The sequence below is a fragment of the Malaclemys terrapin genome, chromosome 6 (genome assembly GCF_027887155.1).
Source record: "Malaclemys terrapin pileata isolate rMalTer1 chromosome 6, rMalTer1.hap1, whole genome shotgun sequence".
In the NCBI taxonomy this organism is placed as follows: Eukaryota; Metazoa; Chordata; order Testudines; family Emydidae; genus Malaclemys; species Malaclemys terrapin.
The window spans coordinates 88,418,609-88,431,484 of record NC_071510.1 but is presented as its reverse complement, the minus strand read 5'-3'; the positions used below and the strand labels follow the sequence as shown (position 1 = coordinate 88,431,484).

General features: G+C 42.2%; 2 protein-coding genes across 2 annotated transcripts in view; both read right to left on the bottom strand.

The window, feature by feature from the left end:
- Positions 1–6,894: 6,894 nt before the first annotated feature.
- F2RL1 (F2R like trypsin receptor 1) lies at positions 6,895–12,846 on the bottom strand. The gene is made up of 2 exons (XM_054031679.1): positions 12,325–12,846; positions 6,895–8,864 (listed from the first exon to the last, which is right to left on the bottom strand). Exons 1-2 carry the CDS (start codon positions 12,389–12,391, stop codon positions 7,765–7,767), a joined length of 1,167 nt encoding a protein of 388 aa, XP_053887654.1. The 5' UTR covers positions 12,392–12,846; the 3' UTR covers positions 6,895–7,764.
- The window catches only part of LOC128838806 (uncharacterized), a 30,248-nt gene continuing 29,797 nt past the window's right edge, over positions 12,426–12,876 (bottom strand). Inside the window, exon 4 of the mRNA XM_054031230.1 lies at positions 12,426–12,489. Within this exon, the coding sequence (XP_053887205.1) occupies positions 12,426–12,489 (64 nt within the window). The remainder of the gene's footprint in view (positions 12,490–12,876) is intronic.

Here is a 12,876-nt window from a genome sequence, read left to right as displayed (position 1 = left end):
ATAAGCTTTCGTGGACTACAGCCCACTGGGCTGTAGTCCACGAAAGCTTATGCTCTAATAAATTTGTTAGTCTCTAAGGTGCCACAAGTACTCCTGTTCTTCTTTATAAAAGCAGTGATCTTGGAAATATAAAATTTGTTTTTATGACATGCTTATTACACACTATTTATTAATAATTATTATTTATCATTACAGTATTTGTATTACATTATGAAAACGGCAACACTCTTCCAAGATCTCTCTTTTGTAACTTGTATCACTTTGAATAAGCCTGTTATAAGACAAGGCTCTTATGTTTCATCAAGGAGTATCAGATGTGAAACAGCATGAAGATATTTATGAAGCCAACTCAAAGAGTTCCTCCTACACAAGCATTCAGGTCTTGAGGAGTCCAGGCAAATAATGCATGTTACAACAAAGCTTAAACTTGTTCTTCATAATAATTTTAAAAACAATACTAGCTGCCTATTTAATTTTAAAAACAGCAAAAAATATCCACCTCTCTTTCCATTTCTTATAAGGAGTCTTGAAGTTTAAATCTCCTCAGTGTGATAGATATGCTTGCTTTGATCTGCTTAGCGCTTGGAATTCCAGGGGCCGGGGTCCCTAGGGACAGTTCTATCAGCCATTAGGGAATTTTTTCCCAAGAACCCCCTGTAACATTTCATGAACCCCAGTTTGGGAACCACTACTATATTGGTATAGCTATGCTTACAAAAACATTGTAGCATAGAGTAACCTTAATATAAATGCCTCATGTTAAAATCATTTTCAGACATGAAAAAGTTTATGCATCATACTGTTTATTTTGCTAAACTGCCAGTTTCGTCTCAAGCAGTCTCACCCAGCTTTAGCTTTTCCAGGTTTGGTTACTTAGTCTCCACATCCCCAGATAAAGCCACTCAAGGGCCTAGGCAACCTTTTTGATGATTTATAGCTACAGTTGAAGCAATGATTGGCTATTATAATTAAAGAACAATAAAACAACAATAAGAACAATGGTAGGGGAGATTTGGTGCGAATTATATTTGTGTGGTAAATTTGTACAGCAATACCAATCAAACAGGTATGCCAGAAGAGACTTCCCTGCCCCCCAACAACCCTGTCATTTTTCACATTCAAGCCAGCTCCCAAAGGCAACCTCCCACCAACAAATTTACTGCAGATAGAACCTGGCATAAAGACTGGATTTAACTATTGCCAAGATATATGCTGACTGCTGCAAGGTAGAGAAAGCAACTTCACAGCTCTCATTTGCCTGGGGATATTATGGCTCATCTCTTCATAACGCCAGTTTTGACTCCCATTCCTTTCCTGCTCTCCCCTCACTTGGCCACAACTATATGGCCTTCTACCACAGAAGGTTTTTGCATAAGGAAAATTTTAACTATAATTGAATAAGAGATTAATTAAACTGGCACCATGACCTACAGAGCAGGTGATTATTTCAGCTTTTCCATGGACTTGTGATTAGAACTAGTCAGGAATTTAACAAAACTTTTGTTGGAAAATGTTGATATGTCAAAGCATAAACTTTTCATAAAAATGTGTCAAGTTTCAATGAATTTTTTTATCAGGAAGGTGTCTAGGGGTATGTCTACACTGTGCTTAAAAACCCGCAGCACCAAGTCTCAGAATCCAGGTCAGCTGACTCAGGCTCCAGATGCAGGGCTAAAAACTGCAGTGTAGACATCGGGGCTCAGGCTGGAGCCCGGGCTCCGGGACCCATCCCCCTCACAGAGTCTCAGAGCCCGTGCTCCTGCCTGAGCCCCAGTGTCTACACTGCAATTTTATAATCCTGCAGCTCAAGCCCTGTAAGTCTGAGTCAGCTGACCCAGGCCTGCTGCTGCCATGCCATGGGTCTTTTATCACAGCATAAGAACATAAGAATGGCCCTACTGGGTCAGACCAAAGGTCCATCTAGCCCAGTATCCTATCTTCTGACAGTGGCCAATGCCAGGTGCCCCAGAGGGCATGAACAGAACAGGTAATGAACAAGTGATCCATTCCTTGTCACCCATGCCCAGCTTCTGGCAAACAGAGGATAGGGATACCATCCGTCCCTGCCATTCCTGGCTAATAGCCATTGATGGACTTTATCCATGAATTTATCTAGTTCTTTTTTTAACCCTGTCACAGTCTTGGCCTTCACAACATCCTCTGGCAGAGTTCCACAGATTGACTGTGCGTTGTGTGATGAAATACTTCCTTTTGTTTGTTTTAAACCTGCTGCCTATTAATTTCATTTGGTGGCTCCTAGTTCTTGTGTTATGAGAAGGAGTAAATAACACTTCATTATTTACTTTCTCCACAGCAGTCATGATTTTATAGACCTCAATCATATCCCCCCTTAGTCGTCTCTTTTCCAAACTGAAACATCCCAGTCTTATTAATCTCTCCTCATATGGCAGCCATTCCATACCCTTTAATCATTTTTGTTGCTCTTTTCTGAACCTTTTCCCAGTCCAATATATCTTTTTTGACATGGGGTGACCACATCTGCACGCAGTATTCAAGATGTGGGTCGACCATGGATTTATATAGAGGCAATATGATATATTCTGTCTTATTATCTATCCCTTTCTTAATGATTCCCAACATTCTGTGTGCTTTTTTGACTGCCGCTGCACATTGAGGGGATGTTTTCAAAGAACTATCCACAATGACTCCAAGATCTCTTTCTTGAGTTATAACAGCTAATTTAGACTCCATCATTTTATATGTATAGTTGGGATTATGTTTTCCAATGTGCATTACTTTGCATTTATCAATATTGAATTTCATCAGCCATTTTGTTGCCCAGTCACACAGTTTTGTGAGATCCTTTTGTAGCTCTTCGCAGTCTGCTTTGGACTTAACTATCTTGAGTAGTTTAGTATCATCTGCAATTTTGCCACCTCACCATTTACCCCTTTTTCCATAGCATTTATGAATACATTGAATAGTACAGGTCCCAGTACAGACCCCTGAGGGACACCACTATTTACCTCTCTCTATTCTGAAAACTGACCATTTATTCCTACCCTTTGTTTCCTTTCTTTTAACCAGTTACCGATCCATGAGAGGACCGTCCGTCTTATCCCATAACAGCTTACTTTGCTTGAGAGCCTTTGGTGAGGGACCTTGTCAAAAGCTTTTTGAAAATCTAAGTACACTATATTCACTGGATCCCCCTTGTCCACATGCTTGTTGACACCGTCAAACAATTCTAGTAGACTGGTGAGGCATGATTTCCCTTTACAAAAACCATGTTGACTCTTCCCCAAGAAATTATGCTCATTTATGAGTCTGAAAATTCTGTTCTTTACTGTATTTTAACCAGTGTGCCCAGTATTGAAGTCAGGCTTACTGGCCTATAATTGCCAGGATCACCTCTGGATCCCTTTTTAAAAATTGACGTCACACTAGCTGTCCTCCAGTCATTTGGCACAGAAGCTGATTTAAATGATAGGTTACAAACCACAGTTAGTAGTTCTGCAATTTCACATTTGAGTTCCTTCAGAATTCTTGGGTGAATACCATCTGGTCCTGGTGACTTATTACTGTTTAGTTTATCAATTTGTTCCAAAACCTCCTCTGATGACACCTCAGTCATGACATAGATGTACCCTAAGATCCAGGATGAAATTTCTAGTCACAACTAGAGAAAGAAAGGCCCTACTTTACAATGTCTAATAGCCCAGTGGTTACATCACTCACAAAGGATGTGAGAGTGATTCAAGTCAAGTCAAGTGATTCAAGATTCAAGTCCCTGCTCTGTCTCATTCCGAGTAGGGAAAATAGGGAACACACAAGAGCTACCAGCTTCAACAACCACTGTAACGGTCGGTTGGTGACAGCTACTAACACATTCCAGGCAGTATAACAATACCCTTGTTTTAGCTCCACCCATCCTCCCAAAGCAGTTTAAAAATGTTCACACCTCAGAAGAGGGAGAAAGAAGGAATGTCTTTATTAAAGTTAGCCTCAGCATTGCCCCTAATCCCCCTTCTGTCCACACAGAAAAACCTCTATCCCAGGCTTAAAGTGCTTTAGGGCCAGCAGGTGCAGCTAAGAGTAAAGGCTTGAGGTCAGGTTTTGCTTCAGCCTGGGCTGGCAGCCTCCCTACTTCAGCCTGCATTTTTGCTGTAATCAAAGCCTTGGTTGCTTTGATTGTAGCTGGGCTGCAGGTTCTTGTCTACCTCCTCCCTTCTTCCACACTGTACAGCCTTGTCTACACTTAAATGCTGCAGCTGTGTTGCTGTAGCACTTCAGTGCAGCCACTCATCACAGCGAAGGAAGGGATTCTTCCATCGGTATAGTAATCCACCTCCCCAAGAGGCAATAGCAAGGTCAAGGGAAGAATTCTTCCGTCAACCTAGTGCTGTCTATAGTGGGGGTTAAGCTGGTTTAACTTCATCACTCATGGGTTGTGGTTTTTTTCACATCCCTAAGTCAAATAGCTGGACCAACCTAACTTTTTAGTGTAGACCAGCCCTAAGTCACCTCCACTGGCTCAGCATTGTAACTCCACATTTGCCTGCTCTATTTCTGCTGTGCTTCAACAGCACTTGACTAGAGATGCAGTCCAAGAGATCCTCCTCACTTGCTGCCAGTTGGCCAGAAGCTGACATTAGCCTTGATAAAGCTATGATATCAACAATACCCGTAATCTGAGGAAACATACCCAAAACATTTTTATCAGAGGGGTAGCTGTGTTAGTCTATATCCCCAAAAACAAGGAGTCCGGTGGCACCTTAAAAACTAACAGATTTATTTGGGCATAAGCTTTGGTGAGTAAAAAAAACCACTTCTTCAGATGCATGGAGTGAAAATTACAGATGCAGGTATAAATATACTGGCACATGAAGAGAAGGGAGTTATCTTACAAGTGGAGAACCAGTGTTGACCAGTATATTTATGCCTGCATCTGTAATTTTCACTCCATTCATCTGAAGAAGTGGGTTTTTACCCCCCAAAGCTTATGCCCAAATAAATCTGTTAGTCTTTAAGGTGGCACCGGACTCCTCAAAACATTTTTATGTTTAGTGGACAGGATGAATTATTCTCTGGTTTACAGACTGAGTTCCTTCGAGGACATTCTCATAAAAAATTATTGCTACCAAAGGCTGCTGCTTTCATCTTTAGCTCAATCTACATTAGAAATGAGTAATTGCACTTGGAAGTTATTTACATAAAATACTGTTCTCGTGACATTTCCAGACAGCAACTCTATGCTACATGAGAGAGCACTTTGACTCGGGGACTCCTTGATGCGAATACACAGAGGGCACAGAGACTGCATAGGGTTGTACAGGGATTCCCTGGATTGGCTATCTACATAATAGTTCACCAAAGGGTGATATGAAGGATCTCTATCAAGAACCACTAGCCTACTGCTCATCATAATCATTGTGAAATGTATGTATGGATAATATTTAAGGAGCTATGTATCTATACTGAGATAATGCTCTTAGGGTCTTGGAGTTAAGACAGGTCACCAGGCAGTGACATACCTCAGAAATGTTCCTATTAGGCAGGAGGTAACTGAATTCCATCTCCGTCTGGCCATTTGTGTATTGTATGCCTATTAGCACACTGAGCCAGGTGCAAATTGAGAGATTTCAAAATCTACAGGAAGAAACAAACTGCAGGGAGAAAGTCTATTTCTGAATAAACACAAAGGATTGGTCTGGTATATCTTAGGAGTGTGAAGAGACACTGGATCCTTCATCTTAGAGGCAAACTGATAACATGAAGGTCTCATGAAAGAAGGGTCACAGCCTGCCTGGCTGTACAGCACTGCAGAGATTTTAGGATGAGCTGTACTCTGCAAGACATGAAGATACTTGGTAATTAAGTCTCATATGCATGTTATGATTTGATATGTAACCATTTGTTCCCAATACTTCTACCTGAATTTGCTTTGCTAAATAAGACTTGTTTAGAATAAAATCATGTCTAAGTGCTGTGAGTTAAGCAGAGCGCTGGTCGTTAAACTGGTATGCTAGCGCAGTGTTTCTCAAAAGCTGTCCACTGTGGGCGTGTGCAGCCACCAGGGGCTTTTCTTGCAGCCACAGCCTCCTGGGTTGTGATTGTGTGGGAGGGCAAAGCAGCTGCCCCGCCCCCTGCCTTTTGCTCCTGGATGCCCTGCCTTGGTGTTGGTTGCTGGGGCTGCCAGCAGGGGTTGGGCCCTGCCTCCCTCTAGACACTTGGGGCACAGGGCTGCAGGAGCAGGCAACCGGTAAGTTCTCCACCTTCGCAGAGGTGGTGGGGCTCAGGCTTTGGCCCTCCAGACTCCCAGAGCCATCCCCTTACCCCCATTTCCGTATGGCTAGGCAGCTGGTTTGCTAAGACCACTTCCTATCATGTTGAACAGAGCGGTTTCTTTGTGCGCCCCTTTTGTCCATATCCAGTGGTTGTCCCATATATAGACTGTAAACTCCTTCAGGCATCTTTTGTTCTGTTTGTACAGAGGTTAGCAGCATGGGATCCTGGGTCCACCATTATATTGAAGTAGCACTTAAGAGCCGTAAACAGGCAGTACTACATAGATCTTTTCAGGCACTCAAGGAGAAGTTATGATTTTAAATTTAATCCTAACGCCAAGGCATCAACTGAACATAAGCTCACTTTTACTCTGAAAAGCTGGTGGGTGGGTGATGCTATGTAGTATCCAAATTAAAAAAAAAAAAAAACTGTTCACCTATTCACATGCCTCCCATCAATAAAGTTTGCACTAATGAATTGTAGCATTAGGCAAATTTACTTAGTTTTTACATCCGACTGCAGTATTGACAAACTCTATATTTTACTTAGGTTAAAAAAGGTTGTTGTTTTTTCCTAAAATCTGGTAATGCAAATCAGATCACTGACATATGAGTGTTAAACACAAATGATGACTTCCAAATGTAGTAAGTTATAAAAAGTGACTTAATTTACATTATATATCTTAATACAAATGAAGTAGTATGTAAAAGTGAAAAAGCTACATGACATAATTCTACAAATACAGCATATTATGCCCCATTAAGATCGCATATTATGCCCCATTAAGATCACATATTGGCCAAAATCGTAGAAAACAGTTTGCCTCAGTATATATTCCTATCAAATAACAATATTGCTATCTCACTGGTATCAGTTAGCAGTGAGATAAACTAACTGACTAGGTTATAATCTTATCAGGCTTCCTCAGTATTTGCAATAGCAGGAAAGTCCAATAGACAATATAAATTCTACTAAGCATAAGAAATTGACTTCCTCTGGTTTAAGAGGGTGCTCTTATTTACTCGCATTACTTTAATTGATCTTAATGGAGTTATGTCCAAAGGGACAGGGCCCTAAAGAAACAAGATACTTAAATTGTTTGTTTCTAGTATACAAAAATAGTATAAGATAAAAGTACAATAACCAAGTCATAAAAATAAAGCATCCTTCACTAAATTATCAAGAGTTAAATGCAGAAGTGATTAAAATAAAGGCACCATCCAACATTCCATAGGTATTAAAGCATTACAGAAGTTCTCTGCCATTTAGAGAATAAATACTGTTTTTTTAAACAGTATCTGAAACTCGGGATGGTGCTGCTTTTTCCATGCCATTCAATATTCACATGTGGAATTCACAGAGGTAAACAGTTGCCAGTTTTGAAATTAAAGTCTCAGTGTGGTTTTAGTTCAGATGCTTGCTTCATATGCACTTGTAAAAATAAGCGATTCACGTTATGCACAATAGGTTCACTGCTATATTAATAAATGTTCATTTTTCACGACAAGTGAAGATTTAGTAAGTTGTCTTAGTTGTGTTTGAACTGGAAGAATAAGAGTTGGATTTCTTAGGGTATCTACTTGATGAAAGAGAGACTTGCATCCTCTTCGCAGTTCGCACACTTCGGCAAAGGAAAGCATTTTTAAGGTTGTCTCTGAAGTCTTTTGAAACAAAATAATAGATGAATGGATCAATGCCACTGTTCAGAGTGGAAAGACACAACGCTGTTATATATGAGGCATACACGTGACTTTGGCCATAGTCCCTGATCAGAGAATAGTGCACTACAAGTAGAATATTACTAGGTATAAAACAGATAAGATATATGGATAGTACTGCAATAATGAGCTTGATTGCTCTTTTCCGTTTCTTTCCAATGTTTACATCTGTAATGGAGGCATTCAAAGTCTTAATCATTAGGATGTAGGCAACAGCCGTGAGAACAGCTGGGAATAAGAAGACTCCAATTGCTAGAGAAAGGAAATAATTAAACATGTCACGAGCCAATACACCCTGGGGCAACACGTCATGACAAGTAGTGATATTAAGATTTGAAATATATGCAGTTTGGTCAACAAGGTACAATGGAATGGTGCTCAAGAAAATCAGTATCCATATGGCAATTGAAACTCTTAGTGCCAGTTCAGACTTTTTTCTTGAGTGTAGTATGGGGTTCACTATGACCCAGTATCTTTGCACACTGAGACATGTCATAAAAAGAATGGAGCAGTACATATTTCCATAAAAAAATCCAACGAGTACTTTGCAAAGTCCTTCACCATAGATCCAGTTGTTGCCATTTATATGGTATGCAATCTTCAGAGGGAACCAGAAGACAAACAGAAGATCTGCTAGTGCCAGGTTAGCCATATAAATCACAGCTGGATGTTTCTTTTTTGTTCTGAAGAAAAAGACCCATAAAGCCATGGCATTGCTTGGTAAACCAATAAGAAACACAGTGATGTAGACTACAGGAAGGAAAACTGTAGTCAGTTTTCCAGTAAGGATTTTTGCAGAAAAGTCATCCACAGTATATGATTTTACAGAGGTATTTTTGGTTTCAACCTTTTGGCCAATAAAACTTCTTCCTTTTGTACGGTTGGACTGACTTCCCACTAAAGAGGAAGAAAGAGACAGATTAGTACAATGTCATTAAATAGATAGTCCAATCTATTCTAAACTATGAAGGGCATTAACAGAAAATAAAGTTAGCAACAATGCTTGAATCCAGTCATATTGTCCTTAGTTTTATCTCCCTCTCCTTTTAGCTTATTACCCTACAACGATGTAATTCCTTTATTACACCATGTTTAAATGTTCAATTATTCAATGTCCATGCACAAATTCTCTTGGGTTTTTTTGGTGGAGGGTTAGATATTAGTAAATATTACTAATACCTAACCCTTTCAAGCCTACTTGAGTAAGTAGCTGAATCAAAGTAAACAAAGCTTGAGCCAATTGTACGTGAACAGAGGTGTGAACAGAGGCATGTCTACGTGAGGAAAATTAAAAACATAGCTATATCAACAGTTTTCCCCCATGCAGACAAGCCCCTAATTGCACTCAGTCTTCAGAGCAAGACAGGAAAGAAAACAAGAGTGTTAGTATTTGTAATACTGCTTGAAGATGGTCAAGCAGTAAGGGTGCTGCTAGCCTGAGACAGGGGAAACCTGAGTTCAATTCCCTACTCCATCACAAACTTCTTGTGTGAGTTACTTCCTCTCTCTATGCTTCAGTTCCCAATCTGTAAATACTTCCCGAAAGTGTTGTGAGGAGAACTACAATGAAGGGGGACTATACAAATACTTAAGTTAGAAACACAAATGTGAATATACCATTGCAAATCTCAGTTTACACAAGTGCAGCTTACCTAACACCACTGAATCATCCATATGAAAGTAAACTGCATTGCTGAAAGCCCTGCAGCATGTCAACAGTGTAACTCTACCAGTATGCTTCCTTCATTTATACTGAGGCATTGTCTACACTAGGGAAGAGTTTGCTGGTAAAACTTATATTGGTTACAGCTCCTTTGCTGGTATAGCTTATGCCATTTCCCTGAACAAAATAAGCTAACTGAATAATTGAATCTACACAAAGGCATTTGCTAGCATAGCAATGTCAGCTAAGGGTGTAAAGAGAATCATACCCATTAATGTCAACTGACACTAGTTACAGCAAGTTTTACTGGTGCAACTATTTTGGTTCAAAAAGTCATTCGTTAACCAAAGTAGTTACATTGATATGTTTGTTGCTTATTCCCATACGGTACTGATAACTAACTGCATTCACAGAAATGAGGTTGTTCTGATTACACTATAGATATACTTAAGCAGTACTTTTTTTTTTTTAATCCATTAGACAAGTCCCGAGTTACTTGACAGTGTACATTTAAGAGTCAATTAATCGTACCATAGTTCAGCAGTTTTCAAACAACAGTGCAAGGTGCATAGTTGTCAAGTCTGTCAATCAGTAACCAGTTGGATGCATTATAAAATTCCTATTATGTTGTACATGTCCAGAGCTTTAAAACTGCTACGATATAACAGAAATTAGAAAAGTGTTCATGTTTCTCATGTCAGTTTTCTACATTACTTTAAACTCCATGTTTTCCAATCCAACCATTGAATATCTATTTCAGAAGTGTGGACCCAACACTAGTATACATCAGTGCTAACAGTATACATCAGTGCTATCCATATATGTGGTAAACATTCAATAGTGAATGGATGAGGTACAGATTTATATTAGAGGAGATACAGCATTTAAAAAGATCCTCTATAAAAAAAAAAGCTAATGTTTTAGTAATTTGTTACTTTTTTACTCAGACAAGTTAATAATCAAATATTCTGCATTTTATATTCAACATTCATTTTATGCAGAAACACAGAACCCAAATGTTAACTATCAAAGACAATTAAAAGTAATAGTAAAGGTCAGGGGAATAGTCATCAGTAGGCTCAGAATAGCTCAGTAGTTGTACATTACTTCTGAGGCCATTCAGCATCCAGAGAGAAACAGTGCATTTGCTTAAAGTAGTTGTCACACTGGAATAGGATGCTAATTGTATTTTCTACATATTTCACTATGCCTTTTGTATCTTAACTTTTCATAAAAATTGAGACTATCCCTCCTCCAAAAGACACACCAGATTTTCGCTGTGTAAAGTATTGAAGCACGCAAATGAAAATAATGAAACAAACTGTTTTTAAAACAGTTAAATTCTGGTTGTTATTAAAATAAAAAGTAGCAAAATGAAGGGCTCTGCTTACAAGAGACATAACTTTCTGATGTCAGTCATGTCAGAGACTCAACCTCAAGGGTTTTTTGTCTATTCCATTGATTTGTACCTGAGAATCTAATTAAGTTAAAAGTGAATCTGATCCAATTTATGATAAACCATTTAACTTTCAAAAGGCACAGTGAGTCCATACCAAGTTTAAATTGGCTAACGTTCATTTCAGAAATGATGTGTGAATGGGGAAGGGACATTTAGAGAAAATAGTTGATAACAATTGTGCATTATCCATGACTAATGGAGCTGGCCCATCCCTTGCCAGTGCTGTTGATTCATAGCTCCTCCTAGATCCCCAAATGCTGTGGCATCAGTGACCAGAAGTGCTTGGCTTCCATCCCCTTCCCTCCAAATAAAAACACAATTCTGTTTTGCAATACTTTCTCTCACGTTAAATTGCCACAGGGGTCCAAGTGCGTTACCTGCAGATTAGATAACTGCAGTGCACTCTGGTGTGTGGTGACCAGATGTCCCGATTTTATAGGGACAGTCCGGGCTTTTTTTTTAAAATATGGTCTCCTATTACCCCCCAGCCCCTGTCCCGATTTTTCACACTTGCTGTCTGGTCACCCTGACCACAAAGACCACTCAAGCTACAGCTGGGGCAGAATGGGGCAGCTCGCTTGCATAGCGCATTATGTCCGAGTTTCAAAAACCGCATTGGCTTCCCATTTGCTGCTAAGTGCGATTTAAGGCGTTAATATTGATCTTCAAGTGTCTGGGACTTGACTTTAGATTGTGAGCAACCTGGGGGAAGAGATCGTCCCTTCTTTGCCCGGAAAGCACCTAACAGAGGAAATAGCCCCCGCGCCGCCCCCTGAGGGCCATCTTCCCTGCCTCCCTCCCCCAATAACAGATCTGTAGGCCCGCTCAAGCGAATCACGCCGTACGTTTGACTGTCGGGGCCGCCGACCCCCGGGCAAGGGGCGTGGCCCGTGGCTAGGACCCGCACCCGGGTGGTGCTAACGCCTGGTGGCGCCTATTTGGGGGAAGGGTCCCTGGGAGCGCCTCAGATCCCCGCGCCCACTGCCCCCGGGGTCTCGGCTCGGTGTCCCGGCTGAGTCAGCCCAGTTCCGGGGAGGGGGGGTGAATCTGGACCGATCGAGCCGAATTCCGGCTTCTCCCACCCTGCGCGGGGGTGTCGGTGCCAGACACCAGCAGCCCGGTCGCTGCGCTGCGCGCTGCGCTGCGCCCCGCCCCGGCCACCTCCCCCACCCCTATGGCGGCGCGGCCCCGCTCCGCGCTGGCGGGGACGAGTCTCCCGGCCGCTCTCTTCTTACCTGAGGCGGACGCGGTCACAAGCGCCGCGCACAGGAGCAGCAGCTGCAGGCAGCGGCGCGCCCCCATCTCCGGCCGGGACGGGCTGCGGCTCAGACACTCCTCACGGCAAGGACCTGCCTGCTGCTATGGGCTCGCGCTCCTCCGGCCGCCAGTTTCGCTGATACCTGCGAGGGGGCGGGGTCGAGGCACCTGCCAGACGGCAACTCGACCCCGCCCCCTCGAGGGCGGACGTTGGGTTTCGAACGCCGCGGGGGCACGTGACGTGAGTGAGTCACTGGCGGCGTGGAACTGGGTCGGGGCGGCTCAGGCCGGTTACCTGCGGGCCCAGGAGCGGGGGAGGGGCTGCTCTGTGTCCCGCTTCCCAGGGCAGGTCCCTGGCGTGGTGCGCAGGGCCCCGCCGAGTCCCCGGAGCTAGGGCGGCGGCTTGTTTTTGCGGCGCTGGAGCTGCATCAGTCCCAGCCGCCGCCGCCACGCGGAGCAGTAGCTGGTGTTTCGGCGCGGCTGGCACCGTTGCTAGGTATCACGTCTACACGAGGTGCCCCGCTGTGTGT